Source organism: Tursiops truncatus, chromosome 11, assembly GCF_011762595.2.
Source record: "Tursiops truncatus isolate mTurTru1 chromosome 11, mTurTru1.mat.Y, whole genome shotgun sequence".
Taxonomy (NCBI): Eukaryota; Metazoa; Chordata; class Mammalia; order Artiodactyla; family Delphinidae; genus Tursiops; species Tursiops truncatus.
Window position 1 is genome coordinate 16,963,840 of NC_047044.1, and position 16,968 is coordinate 16,980,807.

A 16,968-nucleotide genomic window follows, 5' to 3' on the forward strand; every position below is an offset into this window, starting at 1 on the left:
TTAAACAGGCCATGTCATTGTTGACCACTGGGCTCTAACACAGTTAATATTTTTGGCTTTAGGTGGAAGCTGTCCAGCTCATAGCCGATGGAAAAGCTGCTCGTATGCCCCAGTCAGAAGAAGCTGCAACATATGAAGGTATCCAGAAAAAGGAAAATGCTGAGGTATTTATATCAACTCAGTAACACATCTCAGAGTTTATTGTTGTCCACCTTTAAGCAGTTCTCAGTTTACCATTTCCTACCAAAAGGTAGATCTCCAAGGGAGGCTGCTACCCCATCCCTACTCATGCCCGCCACTGATGGAGAGAAATGTTTCTATTGCCTTTGAGACTTGCAGCATTAGAAGTTCAACCTGTGCTTTGTGCATTTCTAGATCTCTTGGGATCAGTCTGCTGAAGCTTTACATAACTGGATCCGAGGTCATGATAAAGTCCCTGGAGCTTGGACAGAGATAAATGGACAGGTATGTTCTAGAAACCTTTTTTTTTTTTTTTTGCATATAACCTTTGTAAGAGGTATTACACATAAGTCTAGTATTCCTCTGGTTCTTCCTTTGGTTGTGAGGAGAGTCTGTGTTCTAGGTACACGTGACCAGCTAAAAGAGCTCTAGGTACACGTGACCACCTCCCTCTTTACTCCCCATGTATTGAGCATTTGGTGTGAAGCAGACACTAGGCACAGCCTCTGCTCTCAGGGAGACTGCAGTTATATGGAGAAGGCAGAGAAGTGAATAAACACGCACAATGAAGTAAGACAAATGATGTAACTGAGGCCCAGACTCAGGTGTCTTAGGAAAGGCTTTCTAGAAAAGCTGACTGTTTTGCTTGCACTTCGAGAAGAGGTCAACAGGTAGAGAATGAGTCAAAGAGCTAAAGACCCAGAGGTAGGAGAGCGTATTACCTGGACCGGGACTCACAGTAGAGTTCAGTGAAGCTGTAGCTCCAGGTGTGAGGATCAGGTGTAAGAGGCATGGGGAGGGATGCAGCAGGGGTGGGGGGCGGAGGCGGGAAAGGCCTTCTAATCCCTGTGGGATCTCCACTCAACTCAGCTTCTCAGGTTTTACCTCTTGTAGGAAGTCTCCTGACCTCACACGCCCAGCCTGGCGGGATTGGGCATCCCTTCTCTCTGTTCCCGTAACGCCCTGCCTAGCTCTGACACAGCATATTATATACTATAAGCATCTCTTTATGTATCTATCCCTCTTAACCCCGTAGACTGTGAACCCCTCAGGGGCAAGAGCATCATGTTATTGTCTTGATACTCTCAGCACTTACACAGGGTTCTTAGTGCATATTAGGTGTCAGTAAAAATATGTGGGATCAACGAAGGACCAAGGGAAGAGGTTTAGTGCAATGCTTAAAGGGTGGGATTGGAGGGCATTATGGTAAGTGAAATAAGTCAGGCAGAGAAAGACAAATACTGTATGATATCACTTATATATGGAATCTAAAAAGTACAACAAACTAGTGAATGTAATATAAAAGAAGCAGACTCACAGATACAGAGAACAAACTAGTGGTTACCAGTGGGGAGAGGGAAAGGGCTGGGGGGCAAGATAGGAGTAGGGGACTAAGAGGTACAAACTATTATTTATAAATTAAGCTACAAGGATATATTGTACAACGCAGGGAAAATAGCCAATATTTTATAAGTATAAATGGAGTATAACCTTTAAAAATTGTGAGTCACTATATTGTACACCTGTAACTTTATATTATACATCAACTATACTTCAATAAAAAAATAAAGAATGCTACCATGGACATCCTTACACATGTACCCTTGATCACATGGTTAGTACTGGGTGTATATCTTAGACTAGAGTGACATCATTATAGCATATGAACATATTTTACCACAACTGATAATACCCAGTTTTTCAAAGCAGATATACTCACACAAAAAAGTGTGGGATCTGAAGCCAGAATGTTTCCATTAAAATTCTGGCTTTGCAACTATTTGCCGTGTAACCTTTGGCAGGTTATTTAACCATCGGGTGCAGGTTATTTAACCAATGGGTGCCTTGGTTTCTTCATTGTAGAATGAGACTAATAATAGTGCCTCCTTTATAGGTTTGGGGTTGTTGTGAAGATGAAATGAGTTAATACACGTTAATTCATCGAAGTATTTAGTCCCTGGCACAGAATGAGTATTCAATAACTATTAAATATTATAGTGCTCAATAAATGATAGCTAATGGCCATAGAATTATAATAATAATTATAACCACAAATCAATTAGTATCCAGTTCTCTTAGTTACAGTCTGGATCCAGTCCTGTTTCCATAAACCGACACACAAAGCACCTGTACCTCCCATCGTACATCCCACTGCAATATAATAGTTTGTTTACTACTCTGCATCTGCCCTCCCTGATACCCCACCAACACCTCCACTTCCCCACAAACCCTACCTTCAGGCTGCAAAGTCTGTGAGAGCTTTTATCTCATTCACCTTTGTGTCAATGTGCATAAATGGTAAATGTATACTCGTGTCACCTGGATGTGCGGCATTTTTTAAAACTCTTCAGTCACACATTCACAGACTGTCTCTTGCTTTGTGTCATTTCCATAGATGCTTGATATCATTGGGGGGGGTCCCAAATTTTGTCATAGATGAGAATTGCAACTTCAGCTTTTTTACCAGGACTGCTGCTCGCATCCACCCTTATAACCAGCCTCCACTTCCCCCTTTCACAACCTGGGTTTGATATCTTTATTAGGTGGTCACGTTCTACGGCTCATCATTACTGAATAGCTCCATCCCTCCTGGAGAACCACTGGAAATTAAAGGTGCCAGGAAGCCCGGTCTTGTTACCAAAAGCGGCCTTGTTCTTTTTGGTAACGATGGAAAAGCAGTGAGTGTTCAACATGGTTACCTCTAAAATAACTTTTTTGGTTTCCTTTGATAAACCCAAGCTATTGAGGGACTAGCTTTCACAGGGTAGTCTGGCTTTGCAGTGGGATGTGGGAGCTCAAGGTGTCTGTGCTCCATTTCTCTCTGGGGATGAGCTGGCTCTAGGTACCTTGATGAGAAGAAGGCTTCTCAGGACGGGCCCCGAGGACCCACACAGCCTGGTTTGTGATACAGTAGAAAGATCTTGGAGTTTATTCAGGAAACAGGTCGTGAATCCCTGCTCTGCCACTTACTGGTCTTGGGCAGGATGCCTCTCCCCTCGGAGGCTCAGTTTCCGCATCTGTAAAGCAGAGAGTGATCTTGTCTGTCTGCCTTCCCACTGGCAGAGTCTGGGAGGATCAGATGGTGTGGCCCTCTTCAGAGGCTCCCCCCTCTGCCTCACCAGGCAGACGCCCACCCACTCTGCCTGTGCTTGGGAGCGTGGACTCTGGGCCTCTCTGGGTTCTTGGGCAGCTGCCCAGTAAAGAAAGCAAGGGGGCATTTGCAGCTCACAGACACTTTCTGATGGCTTACAGGATAGATCAGTCACTAAGATTGTAGGCTGCAGAGTCCATCTAGTCCTGGACTGTAACCCCAGTTCTGTTACTCGCTGTGTGGCACTGGGCAAAGTACTTAATTTCATTGAGCCTCCATTTCCTCATCAGTAAAATGGGGATAATAAGGACACCTGCCTCCATCAGGATTTATGGGATTGAATAAGATACTTCAGCATATACGTACTTAGCACAGTGCATGCTGCAGGGTAAGTGTTCCAAAGATGGCAGCAGTAGTGCTTGTACTAGTAGCAGTGGTGGTTACAGTGGACTTTAGACCCAATACCTATATCCGAATGTCAATTTTGGGAGGGCTTATCATCCATTTTGAGATATACCTACCCGTAGACGTAACTTCCTCCTTTCTGCTGCCATGGCTGAAATACCATTTCAGTCCTTTTACACATGACGGTGAGTGCTTTTAATCCTTTTTTTTTTTTTTTCGGTACGCGGGCCTCTCACTGCTGTGGCTTCTCCCATTGTGGAGCACAGGCTCTGGACGCCCAGGCTCAGCAGCCATGGCTCACGGACCCAGCCGCTCCGCGGCATGTGGGATCTTCCCAGACTGGGGCACGAACCTGCGTCCCCTGCATCGGCAGGCGGACTCTCAACCACTGCGCCACCAGGGAAGCCCTAATCCATATTTTTATATTTGTCAAATAAGCCGCTTCTTATACCCATATAAGACTCCTCCCACCAGTCTCACTTTTGAATTGTCCTAATCCTCAATTCTTCTGCTTGTTTTGTTATTTTATAGCTGATGGTGAGAAATCTGCAGTTTGAAGATGGAAAAATGATTCCTGCCTCTCAGTACTTTTCAGCGGGTGAGACATCAGTGGTGGAACTTACAGCCGAAGAGGTGAAGGTGGCGGAGACCATCAAGGTGAACACGGGAATTTCTTAATGTTACTCTTATCTTGGAAAACGAAACCATTTTTGTTCACTGGTACCATTAATCCTCAAAGTAGTTGGGATGGAACTTTTATTTCCTCTTTTTCGTATTAGCTGCAAAAGGAAATCAGTGCCAAAATTTATACGCACATTTATTTGTCACTCACATAAATAATCCAAGGCAGTTCGAGGTTGGCCTGGGGGTTAGGGGTGAAGCTGGAACATGAAGGTTAGGGGTGGAGTCAAGCAGGAACCCAGGCTGGGCTATCTTCAAGGTCCTGCTGGGGGTCATCTCCATCCCAGACAGCCAAGAAGAGCACAAGAACACAGAGCACTGTGTCAAGGAGGTTTTTCATGGGACAAGTCTGGGAGTACAGGTCACTTATATTCATATTCACCGGCTAGAAGCCAGTCACACGGCCACCTCTAACTTGAAGAGATGCTGAGAATTGTAATCAATCCAGGAAAAGAAGTAGGTTTGGTGAGAAGCTAACTAGTCTCTGCCACAGTGTTCTACATGGCAGCTCCCTCATAAAAGTTTCCCTTGTGCAGGTCATCTGGGCTGGAATTTTAAGCAACGTCCCTATTATTGAAGATTCAACAGACTTCTTTAAATCTGGAGCAAGCTCAATGGATGTTGTCAGGTAAAACCACCACCTTACTGACTCATACCCCTCCACCAGGGATTTTGACTTTGACCTTGACTTTGAAAATCAAATCGAAATCCTTTGTACTGGTTGTTATCACTCTATTGTACCCATCTACTGTATTTCTCTTTTCTTCATCTTTTTTGGTTTGTTTGTTTCCATGGTCAAATACATGTATTTGTTCCCTTCTCTTCGTTGCTAACCAGGAGTTATTTTCATATTTACTATACACCTAGAAAACAACCCTTCTAATTATTTGTTTCATTTAAAAATCTGTCTTCATATTTCTTAGTTGATTCTCCTCCAGTTAGAATTGGGAAGTTCTGAGTGAGAATGTTAAAAGGGATTTCTCTATATAGTCTCACCTAAAAGGATACCTTACACTGATTATGCTTACCCCTAATCTTTTTCTCCTATCTCCCTAAGTTACCTGGTATGATATATCTAGAATGAGGATTGCCAGACTTCTTGCAAGAGTAAGGGTAATCACTCTACAGTCAGAATTTCTCTACAGAGGTTTCAAACAAGTAGAAAGGGCTAGAGGACTAGAAAGCCACCCTCTGTGGCATGAAGAGCAGACCAGGATCCTAACAGTGGCGAGTCTTGCAGAGGTGCTTTTTCTTTGAGGCCATTTACTAAATAAACAAGGTAAACTCCTCTTGACAATCCTTCATGTCGGCAAAGCAAGTGTTCTTGATGAACATTCTGTCTATTTATTTATTTATTCATTCATGTATTTAACAAAATTTATTGAACATTTATGACATCAGGAACAGTTTTTTGCACTGGGGATACACTCATGAACAAGACAAAGTCCCTTCATTCGTGGATCTTTTTTATTCCAATCATCAAAAACAATCCTCTCAAGAGCAAATATCATTACCAGAAGTTAAAAGTTTTGGTTCCTCAAGTTACAGATTTCTCAGCTCTGGTTCATGAGTTCCCAGAACCTTCTCATTTGCTCAACTAAAGATTTCAACATTGTACTTTTAACACTAGTTTTTTGCTAACAAGATACTGCTGCAGGAGTTACCCATTTCCTGTTTGAGTGTCTGACTTACCATAATCATCTGATATTATTAGCTTGCACTACCAAGGCACCTCATCTCTCTTAGGGAATAAATGGCTGAGCAACCCCTGTGGTGAGCTTTCTAGTACACCTCTGTCTGGTACACCTTTGCTACTCAAGAAATGTCAAATTAGAACTATGATTTGAAAAATTAACAGTGAAAAATCAAAGGGTTGAAAAGGACTTTACAAATTATATTAACCTTCCCGATGGTTCTATTTAGTACCTATCTTAGCCATGTAATACAAACAAATGTTTGTTTCATTGTTTCACAGGATCTAGAGAAAATATTCTACGGTATGACTTTGGTTTCTTATAATCGTCATAGTTCAGAAAATTTCCTTATTTCTTATTCCTTGAGTATTTTGAAAGGAAAGAAACTGATTTTATGTGCCCTTTATCATCTTGCTTGCAAGTAATTAAAATGTCTTTGCCTTGATTTCTTGTATTTCTAGTCATGTATAAAAAAAATTGCTGGGACTTCCCTGGCAGTCCAGTGGTTAAGACTCCGCACTTCCAATGCAGGGGTTGCAGGATCGATCCCTGGTCGGAGAACTAAGATCCCACATGCTATGCGATACAGCCAAAAACAAATAAAATTTTTAAAACATAAATAAAAAGTTTAATAATTGCCACTGTCCTTCAAGACCGCTTTAAAATTTTTTTTCTCCCAATCTTATCAATTTCTCTGATTATTATCATAGAAGATCTCATAGGATATAAATAGGCATGTGACATATGTCCTACTTCAAAGCACGTTAAATGTAATCACAGTCCCTCTAAACTCTTTTAAAAATGTCAGTAACATGAGCTGGTTCTTCCTTTCAGGCTGGTTGAAGAGATAAGACAGAAATGTGGAGGACTTCAGTTACAGAATGAGGATGTTTATATGGCCACCAAGTTTGAAGACTTCATCCAAAAAGTCGTGAGGAAACTGAGAGGAGAAGATCAAGAAGCGGAGCTAGTGGTGGATTATGTAAGCCTGTCCATGGTGTTGAAAACCTAAATCGTTAAGACCTTCGTACTGTAAAAGAATGCTGTACCTTTCATCCATTTGTTTTTACATTTACAACCTTTTTAAAATGACAGTTTTATTGAGATTATAATTCAGGTACCATACATTTCACCCTTTTAAAATGTATAATTCAGGCTTCACTGGTGGCACAGTGGTTGAGTGTCCGCCTGCCAATGCAGGGGACGCGGGTTCGTGCCCTGGTCCGGGAGGATCCCACGTGCCGCGGAGCGGCTGGGCGCGTGAGCCATGGCCGCTGAGCCTGCGCATCCGGAGCCTGTGCTCCGCAACAGGAGACGCCACAACAGTAAGAGGCCCGCGTACCGCAAAATAAATAAATAAATAAAATAAAATAAAATGTATAATTCATTGTTTTTTAGTATTTCACCGAGTTGTACAACCATGACCACTATCTGGTTATGGAACATTTTTATCACCTCCTAAAAAGAAACCCTGTATCCCTTGGCAGTCATTCTCTGCTCTCCTCTCTAATTTACTTTCTGTTTCTATGGATTTGCCTATTCTAGACATTTCATATAAATGGAATTAGGTAATAAGTGGCCTTTTGCAGCTGGCTTCTTTCACTTAGCATAACGTGTTCAAGGTTCATCCATATTGTAGAGTAGATTATCACTTCATTCCTTTTTCCTAGCCAAGTAATAGTCCATTGTGTGGATAAACTACATTTTGTTTATCCTTTCCTCAGTTGATGTACATTTGGACTGTTTCTACTTTGGGGCTATTATAAATAATGCTGTTATGAAAATTCATGTATAAGTTTTTGTGTGAACATATGTTCTCAGTGCTCTTGGGTAAATATCTAGAAGTGGAATTGATGAGTCATATAGTAACTCTATGTTTAACTTTTTGAGGAACTGCCCATCTGCTTTCCAAAGTCACTACACCATTTTACAATGCCAGTAGCAATGTAGGAAGCTTCTAATTTCTTCATGTCCTCACCAACATATGCTATTGTCTGTCTTTTCTCTTTCAGCTGTTCTAGCAGGTGTGAAGTGTCATCTTGTTCTGGTTTTGACTTACATTTCCCTAATGACTAATGATAAACATCTTTTCATGTGCTTATTGGCCACTTGTATGTCTTCTTTGGAGAAATACCTATTCAAATATTTCACCTGTTTTGGGGGGTTTTTTTGTCATTGTTTCTTTTGTTTTGGTTTGGTTTGGTTTTTTTGGCCTCACCAAGCAGCTTGTAAGATCTTAGTTCCCTGACCAGGGATGGAACCCAGGCTGCTGGAAGTGAGGACACCCAGTCCTAACCACTGGACCACCAGGGAATTCCCTCAAATCCTTTGCTTCTTTTTTAACTGGGATATTTGTCTTTTTAATTTTTGAGTTGTAGGAGACCTTAGTATATTTTGGATACTAGACCCTAATCAGATTTATTATTTGTAAATATTTTGTCCCTTTCTGTGGGTTTTCTTTTCACTTTTTTGATAGTGTCCTTTAACACACAAAAGTTTTAAAATTTGATTAAGTCCAATTAATCTGTTTGTTCTTTTGCCACTTGGGCTTCTATATGTCTTGTTTTATGCCTTTTTTGCTCCTCTACTCCTTTACTGCTCTCTTTTTTGTTAAATGGATATTGTCTAGTATGCCAGTTTAATCTCTTTTGCTATATATTTTTATTTCCTTAATGGTTGCCTTGAGGATTTCAAGAGACGTTTTTCTTAAAACATTCTAGCTCAGATTAATACCAACTCAATACCAATAGTGTAGAAAAAATTTGCTACAGTATAGCTCTGCTCCCTGCCCCCTTATTTGTGCTATTACTGTCACACAAATACATCTTTATACATTATAAACCCACCAACATAGTTTTATAATTATTGCTTTATGCAGTTGTCTTTCAAATCAGATAGAAGAAGAAAACGGTTTAAAAACAAAAATACATTTATACTGACTTATATTTACCTTTGTCAGTGTTCTTTATTTCTTCATGTAGATTTAAATTACTGTGTAGTGTCCTTCCATTTCTGCCAGAAGGACACTTTTTAGTACTTTTTGAAAGGCAGTGTGCAAGCAATGTTCATGTGCTAGCAATGTGCTAGTTTCATTCATTTGGGAATGACTTAATTTCTCCTTTGTTCTTGGAGGGTGTTTTTGCTGTATGTGGAATTTTTGGTTGACAGTCTCTTTCTTTCAGCACTATGAATATATCATCCTATTGCTTTCTGGCCTCCGTGGTTTCTGAGGATAAGTCATCTGTTAATTTTACTGAGGATCCCTTTTATGTGATGAGTTGCTCCTCCCTTGCGGCTTTCAAGATTCCCTCTTTGTCTTTGGCTCTTGACCATTTTTATATGATGTGTTTAAGATGGATCTCTGAGATTTTTCTACTTGGAGTTTATTGAGCTTCTCGGACGTGCAGACTAATGTTTTTCATCAAATTTGGGACATTTTCAGCCATTATTTCTTCAAATATTCTTTCTGCCCCTCTCCTCTTCTCCACTCGTTCCTGGGACTCTCATTATGCATGTGTTGGTACATTTGATGGTGTCCTGCAGGCTTCTAAGGCTCTATTCATTGTTTAAAAATATTTATTTATTTTTAAAATTTATTTTGGCTGCGCCGGGTCTTCGTTGCGGCACGTGGGATCTTTAGTTGTGGCATGCGAACTCTTAGTTGCAGCATGCATGTGGGATCTAGCTCCCCAGCCAGGGATTGAACCCGGGCCCCCTCCATTGGCAGTGCAGCATCTTACCCACTGGACCACCAGGGAAGTCCCTCTATTCATTTTTAAAATTCTTTTTCCTTCCTATTTTCAGACCGGATATCTCTATTGGCCCATTGTCTGGCTTGCTAATTCTTTCTTCTGCCTGCTTGAATCTATGTTGAACCTCTCCAGTGACTTGTAAAATTTCAGTTATTGCACATTGCTTTTTTATGGCTGAGTAGTATTCCATTGTTTGTATGTGTATGTATATATATGTGCCACATCTTCTTTATCCATTCATCTGTTGATGGACATTTAGGTTGTTTCCATATCTTGGCTATGTAAATAGTGCTGCTATGAACATTGGGGTGCATGTATCTTCTCAAATTTAGAGCTTTGTCTGGATATGTGCCCAGGAGTGGGATTGCTGGATCATATGGCAACTCTATTTTTAGTTTTTTAAGGAACCTCCATACCGTTTTCCATAGTGGCTGCACCAATATAATTCCCACCAACAGTGGAGGAGGGTTCCCTTTTCTCCACATCCTCTCCAGCATTTGTTATTTGTAGACTGTTTAATGATGGCCATTCTGACCCGTGTGAGGTGGTACCTGATTGTAGTTTTTATTTGTATTTCTCTACTTACTGGTGATGAGCAGCAAGCTACCCTCTTGCTATTTTTTGTTTCTTCTCTAGGCATCATCAATTTCTCTATGTAAAATAATTTCTGAAATCATTAAATTTCCTTTTTAATGCCTCATTGATGTGTGATCTTATGCCAATAATGCTCTTTCACATATATAATTTTAATTATGTCTCTTCATAACTGTATGAAGCAGGTATATTATCCCCATTTTATTGTTGAAAACACTGAGATTTATAGAGGTTAATGGACTAATCTAATAGTAGAGAGTACAATTTAAGCAACTTGTAGAGAGTAGAGAGTACAATTTAAGTAGAGAGTACAGCTAATAGTAGAGAGTACAATTTAAGCAACACATATGTAAGAGAGGGAAAGTGAAAATGGGGAAGAACACTGGAAAGAAAACTTAAAATGGCACCAGTGTAAAAGGAAACCTATTGACAGGCAATTTCAAAACTTCGAATGACAGTAGTTGGTGCACTCCACAGATGTTGCCACTAGATGGTGGTGTTTCCATTATCTTGAGGTCTTCTGAGTCATATTTCATCTCTGAGGAAGAAAACAGATCTTTATAAAGCTCCCCCTAGAGTACTTCGGTGATCCCAGAAGCTGACCTCCTGTCTCAATGGCCAATCTAAGCATCATGAGGCCTAAATATTACACATGCTTGTCTCTTCTGGACAGTCAGCACTAGAATCCCATTGACTTAACGCCTCCCTCTGCATTAGTGAATAAGCTTCTTTATTGCTATTTGGTATCAAATGCATACGCCCAGAAATCCATTGAATCTATTAATATAATTCTCTCTCTTAGGTTTCAAAGGAGGTCAATGAAATGACAGTAAAAATGCCACATCAGTGCTTCATAAATGGACGGTTCACAGATGCCGATGATGGAAAGACTTATGACACCATCAACCCAACAGATGGATCTGTGAGTAATTTCTTAGCGTGTGTAGTGACCACCGATCATGGATTTTTTTCATCTATACACTGTTATAAAACAGTCTTAAAAAGTTACTTATTCTATTACTCTGACCCTGAGCACTTAATATAAATGTACTTCATGCCTTTCTTTCAACTATTCATTTCTGGTACTGGCTGCTGTTAACTACAGTAACCAACTTTAAAGAATGAATATTTATGATGAATTTAGATGGATCACTATACCTATACACATCAGAAGCACAATTCCACATAAAGCTATATGTGTGAAAAAAAATCTCAGACTTTGCAAGCTCGTGGTGAGAAATTCCGCTTCCCCAAGGCGAGAGAAGAAATACAGTTTCCTAAATGTGTCTTCTCATAGTGTAGTGTGACATGCGAAGTACTAAATTTTAGGCTCATAACTTTCATGTTAAAATTGTTTCTTTTTCTTTACTGTATTACTGGAAGTATTGATTTTCCATCATAAAAATTCTTTGAATTTTATAGTATAATAATGAATCCCAAGAAACATAATTGCATATCTCCATATATAGATAACCTAGAACCTATTTTTTCCTACCTTGAAATAGACGATATGCAAAGTATCCTATGCCTCTTTGGTGGATGTTGATAAAGCAGTGGCAGCAGCCAAAGATGCTTTTGAAAATGGTGAATGGGGAAGAATGAATGCACGAGAAAGAGGAATATTGATGTACAGGTACGATTTTTAAGGACACAGCCTGTGGCCTTTGGCTACTGACTAGATTGCCAAGATTTTAAAATTTTCTTCAAAACATTCTAGCATGCACCTGTTATATAGCACGTCTTTTGTTCCTTGCATCCTATAAAATCCCATATATATGAGTTCCTGATTTTTGTACTGTTGCTTGTTTCAGTCAGCGTCCCTGTACCAGGAGAAGTTTAGTAAAGGACTATGTATTTGTAAAGATGTGAGCAAAGTCAAGGGAATCCGTCAAAGGATAATGAAGCACCCAGGCAGGGGTAGAACAGGGGGAAGGTGCTCTTACTCCAAGGCCTGAAGGGACAGAGGAAGGAGCTGTTACTAGAATCAGGTAAGATCTATAGCTGTAGGAGAAGACCACACTAGAGCGGGTTTGGGTAGAGGGACGCAGCATCTGCTGGTCTACCTCCCATCGCTGAGGCAACCAGAGGATTCAAATCCCAGACCATTTTATCCTCCAGTTCGCCAGTCTCTTGGGGGTGCCTCCCACTGGCCCCTCATTAGCTATGCCCAGTGAGAGAGCACGGGAGCCAGTGATGTAGTCTATAAAGGTCATCCTCCAGGGATCACAGAGCAGGGTGGAGACGAGAGCACATGGAGAATATCCAGCACCCTGCTGTTTCCAAAGGGACATTTTAAGTCTACTTCATGTGTAGGGAATAGAAGCAAGGAGGAAAAACACTAAGGCCTGGAAAGGGTATTATAAATCGGTAGCTGAGTATGCCAAGAGTAATCAGATTCGATCATAAATTCAGTTTCCTACTTACTAAAAGCCAAATAGCTGACTTTGTCCAAAGATTTCTTGGAACAGGATCTGAAAGAAACATTAGGGAGGAGGATTTCAAGCCTGACTTTGGAATGGTCCAAAAGGAACATCTCAGAATCGCTAAAGGAAGGAAGGAAAACAAATGGAAGAGGTGAACACAAAAGATGAACTTGGACTATTTCATAGTCATTAGACAGTCCTGTACTTATCTTCCCAAAGAAACTAGACACCAAACAGAAACCTGTTGCAGTGTTTATCATTCATTCCATGTTTTTCTGTCTTTGTCCTTTTCATCTAGTGTTGGAAATATTTCTGTCCCAACCAGAAATCCTCAAGTGTTCCTGGGTTCTCTAGGAGTGTGGTTTGCCCCCTAACATCTCCCAGTATATTCATGAACTATCCACATTCCCACTGTTTTCTGTCATTGATCTCCTTGGATTACTGTGACTCAATCACTATGTTACTGCTTATACATCTATGATGCAAACGATACAGACTTCCAACACCCTCTGCTTCTTCATTATAACTCTTAAAACAAATCATTAATGAAATTTTTTGTTGAATGTCTGTCTTCCCTACTAGACCATGTTCTCCATGAGGACAGAGACCTGGTTCATTTGTGTTCACCTCTGAGTTCTCAGCCCTTAGGATGTTGCATTAAATGCAGTAGAGACTCAATATTTGTTGAATGAATTTCTTTATGCATACAGACTAGCAGACCTACTGGAAGAGAACCAAGAAGAGCTGGCGACCATTGAAGCCCTCGATTCAGGGGCTGTCTACACCTTGGCTCTGAAGACTCACATTGGAATGTCTGTGCAAACATTCAGGTATTTTGCTGGCTGGTGTGACAAAATTCAAGTAAGTGCAAATGTTGTTTGTCTCCATGTAGGTCATTCCAAGAGGAAAAGGGACGAATGTTTATTAGTCTGTAAAGACACTTTGTCAGAGCCACCCCTTATGTAGATTTTCTCATCTTATCCTTATAACAATCATCTGAGGGAGGTGGATAGCTATTAACTCTTATTACAGGTGAGGAAATGGAGGCTTGAGGACAATGAATGACTTACCTATGGTCACATAGTAAGTAAACCATAGAGCTAGGATTTGAACTCAAGATTTTCTGAACCTAAAATCTAATGCTCTTGAGAGCATCTAACAGTCTTGTTGGCATATAGAGAGAAGCCTGGTATCATGGAGGAATTGAAAACTCAAATACCTATAGAGGTCAGAGAGCTAACATAGATGGGCTATGCAGACTGGTTATAAGAACAAGGTTTTAAAGACATGAGTTCAATAAAAATTTCCACTTCCTTTTTTCTACAAGAAAATAAATATTACATGTGTGATGATAAATGGCAACTATACGTGGCTTTGGTATTGGGATACAGAAGGGAAATAGGGCTTGCAGCAAACAAAAGAATGCATGCCACTCGTAGACTCATGGTAACCATTGAAGCACGAGCCATCACAGCCACATTCCCAGCAGCAAGGAGGAAGTGGGGAAGAGGGAGAAAGGTAAAGGACTTTAAAAAGCATTCCGATCCTCCTGTCCCTTGTGCTTACATCTCCCACTGGCTGTCTCTGCTGAGGAGACTGGGAAACATAATATTTTATCTGGGCACATTGCCGCCAACACCATTAATATAGAGTCAGAGAGAACTGGTTCCAAGCCTCAGCTTTGACACTTACCAGCTATTGTTGTTAAAGTTATTTACCTCTCTGTGCCTTACTTTCCTCATCTGTAAAATGGTCACAATAATCCATACCTTGCAAGTTATGAGGCTTAGAAACACGTGTTTATATACTACAGGATTAAAGTCTGCACCATAGTAGGTCTTGCACATAAATGTCGTTTTTATTATTGTTCAGCCACAAAATCATACATATATAAGTATTTAGTAAGAGCAGTTCAAGTCCATCCTTCATCCTCAATTATGAAATCCAAATGGCTGTGAAACCTGAAAATCGATTTGTTTGATTGGTTCAGACTCCTTTGGCGCCAAAACCTGACCTGAACCAAGATGAGTCTATAATCTCTATTCATATCACTTAGAGTGAATATTCATATATTTCACTGAATAAATATTAATATGCTTGATTATGGGGGGCTTCCCCAGACCTTATTGGAGGTTATAGATATAATAACATTGTATAAGGTACATACATTATATTATGTTTCTAAAGTCAAAAAATTCTGAATCGCAAAACACACCTGGCCCCAAGGGTTTCAGATAAGAGACTGTACACTTACTTGTATTAGTAACAGCAATAATATTTTATGTGGCAAAACAGATGTATAGCTTCAGTTAAAAGACTACTGTCATGAATCGGTTGGGATCAAATTTGGCTGCATATAATAGAAAACCCAACTAAGAAGTTTGTTTTTATCTCACTTTCAAGAGTCCAAAGCAGGCACTCAAGTCCAGTGTGTGAGATAAAGATTCCTGCTCTTTCTTTGCCAGGGCGTCCTTATACCATATGATCTCCACCCTCATGGCTGCCTCTTGGTCTCATGATAACCACTGCAGTGCCAGCCTTTTTAGCAACATTCTGAGAAGGAAGAAGGAAAGAGTGAGAGTGAGGGGGAGAGTAAAAGAGCACTTGTCCAAGCTGAGTCAGCCTACTTTAAAGAGTGTTCCCCTTTCAGTGCTTTGTGCTTACGTCTTCCATTGGCCATCCCTATCTGCTGTGGAAACTGGGGAACGTAGTAGTTTATCTGGGCGCGTTGCCATTCCCATTATTAATATAGAGTTTCTGTTACTAAGAACGGAGGGGAGAATGGATATTGCTCAGGCAGTTAACATTCTCTGCCATGCCAAGAAATTGGGAATGGAGGCGATTAAATTAGAATTATGTGTTTTTTTCTCCTGTGTCTCAGTTCTTTTGAGAAAGACATAGCAGTTCCTTTGTAGGTGTAGATGTATTTCTCATCAATTGAACACTGCTTTTTTAATATCAGCCAAGAAAAAGCAAGAGAGGCAGACGGAAAATGGATTCGTTAAGTTTACCCACTGAAATTAGTAAAATAGTATCAACCTTTTTCATTCTTTAGGGTACTACAATTCCCATCAACCAGGCCCGTCCAAATCGCAATCTGACCTTCACCAGGAAGGAGCCACTTGGGTAAGACAAGGAGAGCGCTTCTGAGTGACTTGTGTTAGTTCGAGAGGACTGAGGATGTCTCTTTCTTCCCCGGCAGTGTCTGTGCTATTATCATCCCCTGGAACTACCCGCTGATGATGCTGGCGTGGAAGAGCGCCGCGTGCTTGGCAGCAGGCAACACTTTAGTGCTCAAGCCGGCGCAGGTAAGGCGCGCGGGGCAAGGTACAGCATCTCCTCCTCTCCCGTTTACTTAAAACCGAGACGTACATTTACAAATATTATGTCTTTAAGCAAAAATGGGATCAAAAATCACAACGTCATTTCATATATCATGGGCATCTTTTCATATTAGTAAATATTCATTTTTAATAGCTACCCAGTGTATCCTATGAGGATTCCAAAATTTAGAACTTCCATGACAGTGGCAGCAGGCATAGTGTATGTCAGTGAAATCCATTAAACTTCTACAAACCAATTCAATTCTTGCAAAATGCCACATGCCTAGTAGTGATTTAGAGTAGCTACGACATATCAAAAGAAAAAGTTTTTTGCAGGCATTCAAATTTTCATTATCAAAAATATTGTAAAGTTATGCAAGATGAGGGACAAGCATGCAAAAGAATGTATATAATTGTGGCCGCTGTGTGGAAATATATACATGTGGAAAATGAGGAAATAATTTAAAAAATAATTCAGATGATAAGAGTTCTCAAAAACATCTTTTTAATGCTACAGTAGCTTTTCAAGAAAAAAATATGGTAGCCAACTTAACACCTGGCTGAGCATTTACTCCGGACAGTGCACATTGTAGACATTCTGAGGTACCCAAGTTGTGGAGAAAACTTGGTCTCTATTCAAGAAGAGTTTACAGTTTGTTACTTATTAACTATTCTTTTATTTCTTCTTTTAGGATTTAAAAAAAATACAATTTTGTTTGTCATAACTACATAGTCATGTGACCACAGCCATCTTGTTTTCCTCATTAAAAACAATTTCAGTAAAAAAAACAGGTATACATTCAAAAATTGTTTTAATTCAAAAGA

General features: G+C 40.2%; 1 protein-coding gene and 1 non-coding gene across 4 annotated transcripts in view; one reads left to right on the plus strand and one right to left on the minus strand.

Annotated features, from left to right (window-relative positions):
- Nucleotides 1-16,968, plus strand: part of ALDH1L2 (aldehyde dehydrogenase 1 family member L2) — a 56,005-nt gene that overhangs the window by 17,772 nt on the left and 21,265 nt on the right. For all 3 annotated transcript variants that reach the window (XM_019918480.3, XM_033866177.2, XM_073788245.1), the window contains 11 exons: nt 63-164; nt 376-465; nt 2,724-2,858; nt 4,208-4,333; nt 4,894-4,985; nt 6,886-7,033; nt 11,200-11,319; nt 11,903-12,030; nt 13,531-13,681; nt 15,876-15,946; nt 16,023-16,128. In XM_019918480.3, coding sequence (XP_019774039.2) covers nt 63-164; nt 376-465; nt 2,724-2,858; nt 4,208-4,333; nt 4,894-4,985; nt 6,886-7,033; nt 11,200-11,319; nt 11,903-12,030; nt 13,531-13,681; nt 15,876-15,946; nt 16,023-16,128 — 1,269 coding nt within the window. The remainder of the gene's footprint in view (nt 1-62; nt 165-375; nt 466-2,723; nt 2,859-4,207; nt 4,334-4,893; nt 4,986-6,885; nt 7,034-11,199; nt 11,320-11,902; nt 12,031-13,530; nt 13,682-15,875; nt 15,947-16,022; nt 16,129-16,968) is intronic.
- Nucleotides 9,737-9,809, minus strand: TRNAG-GCC (transfer RNA glycine (anticodon GCC)). Its single transcript has one exon. It is a non-coding gene; the product is annotated as a tRNA-Gly (tRNA).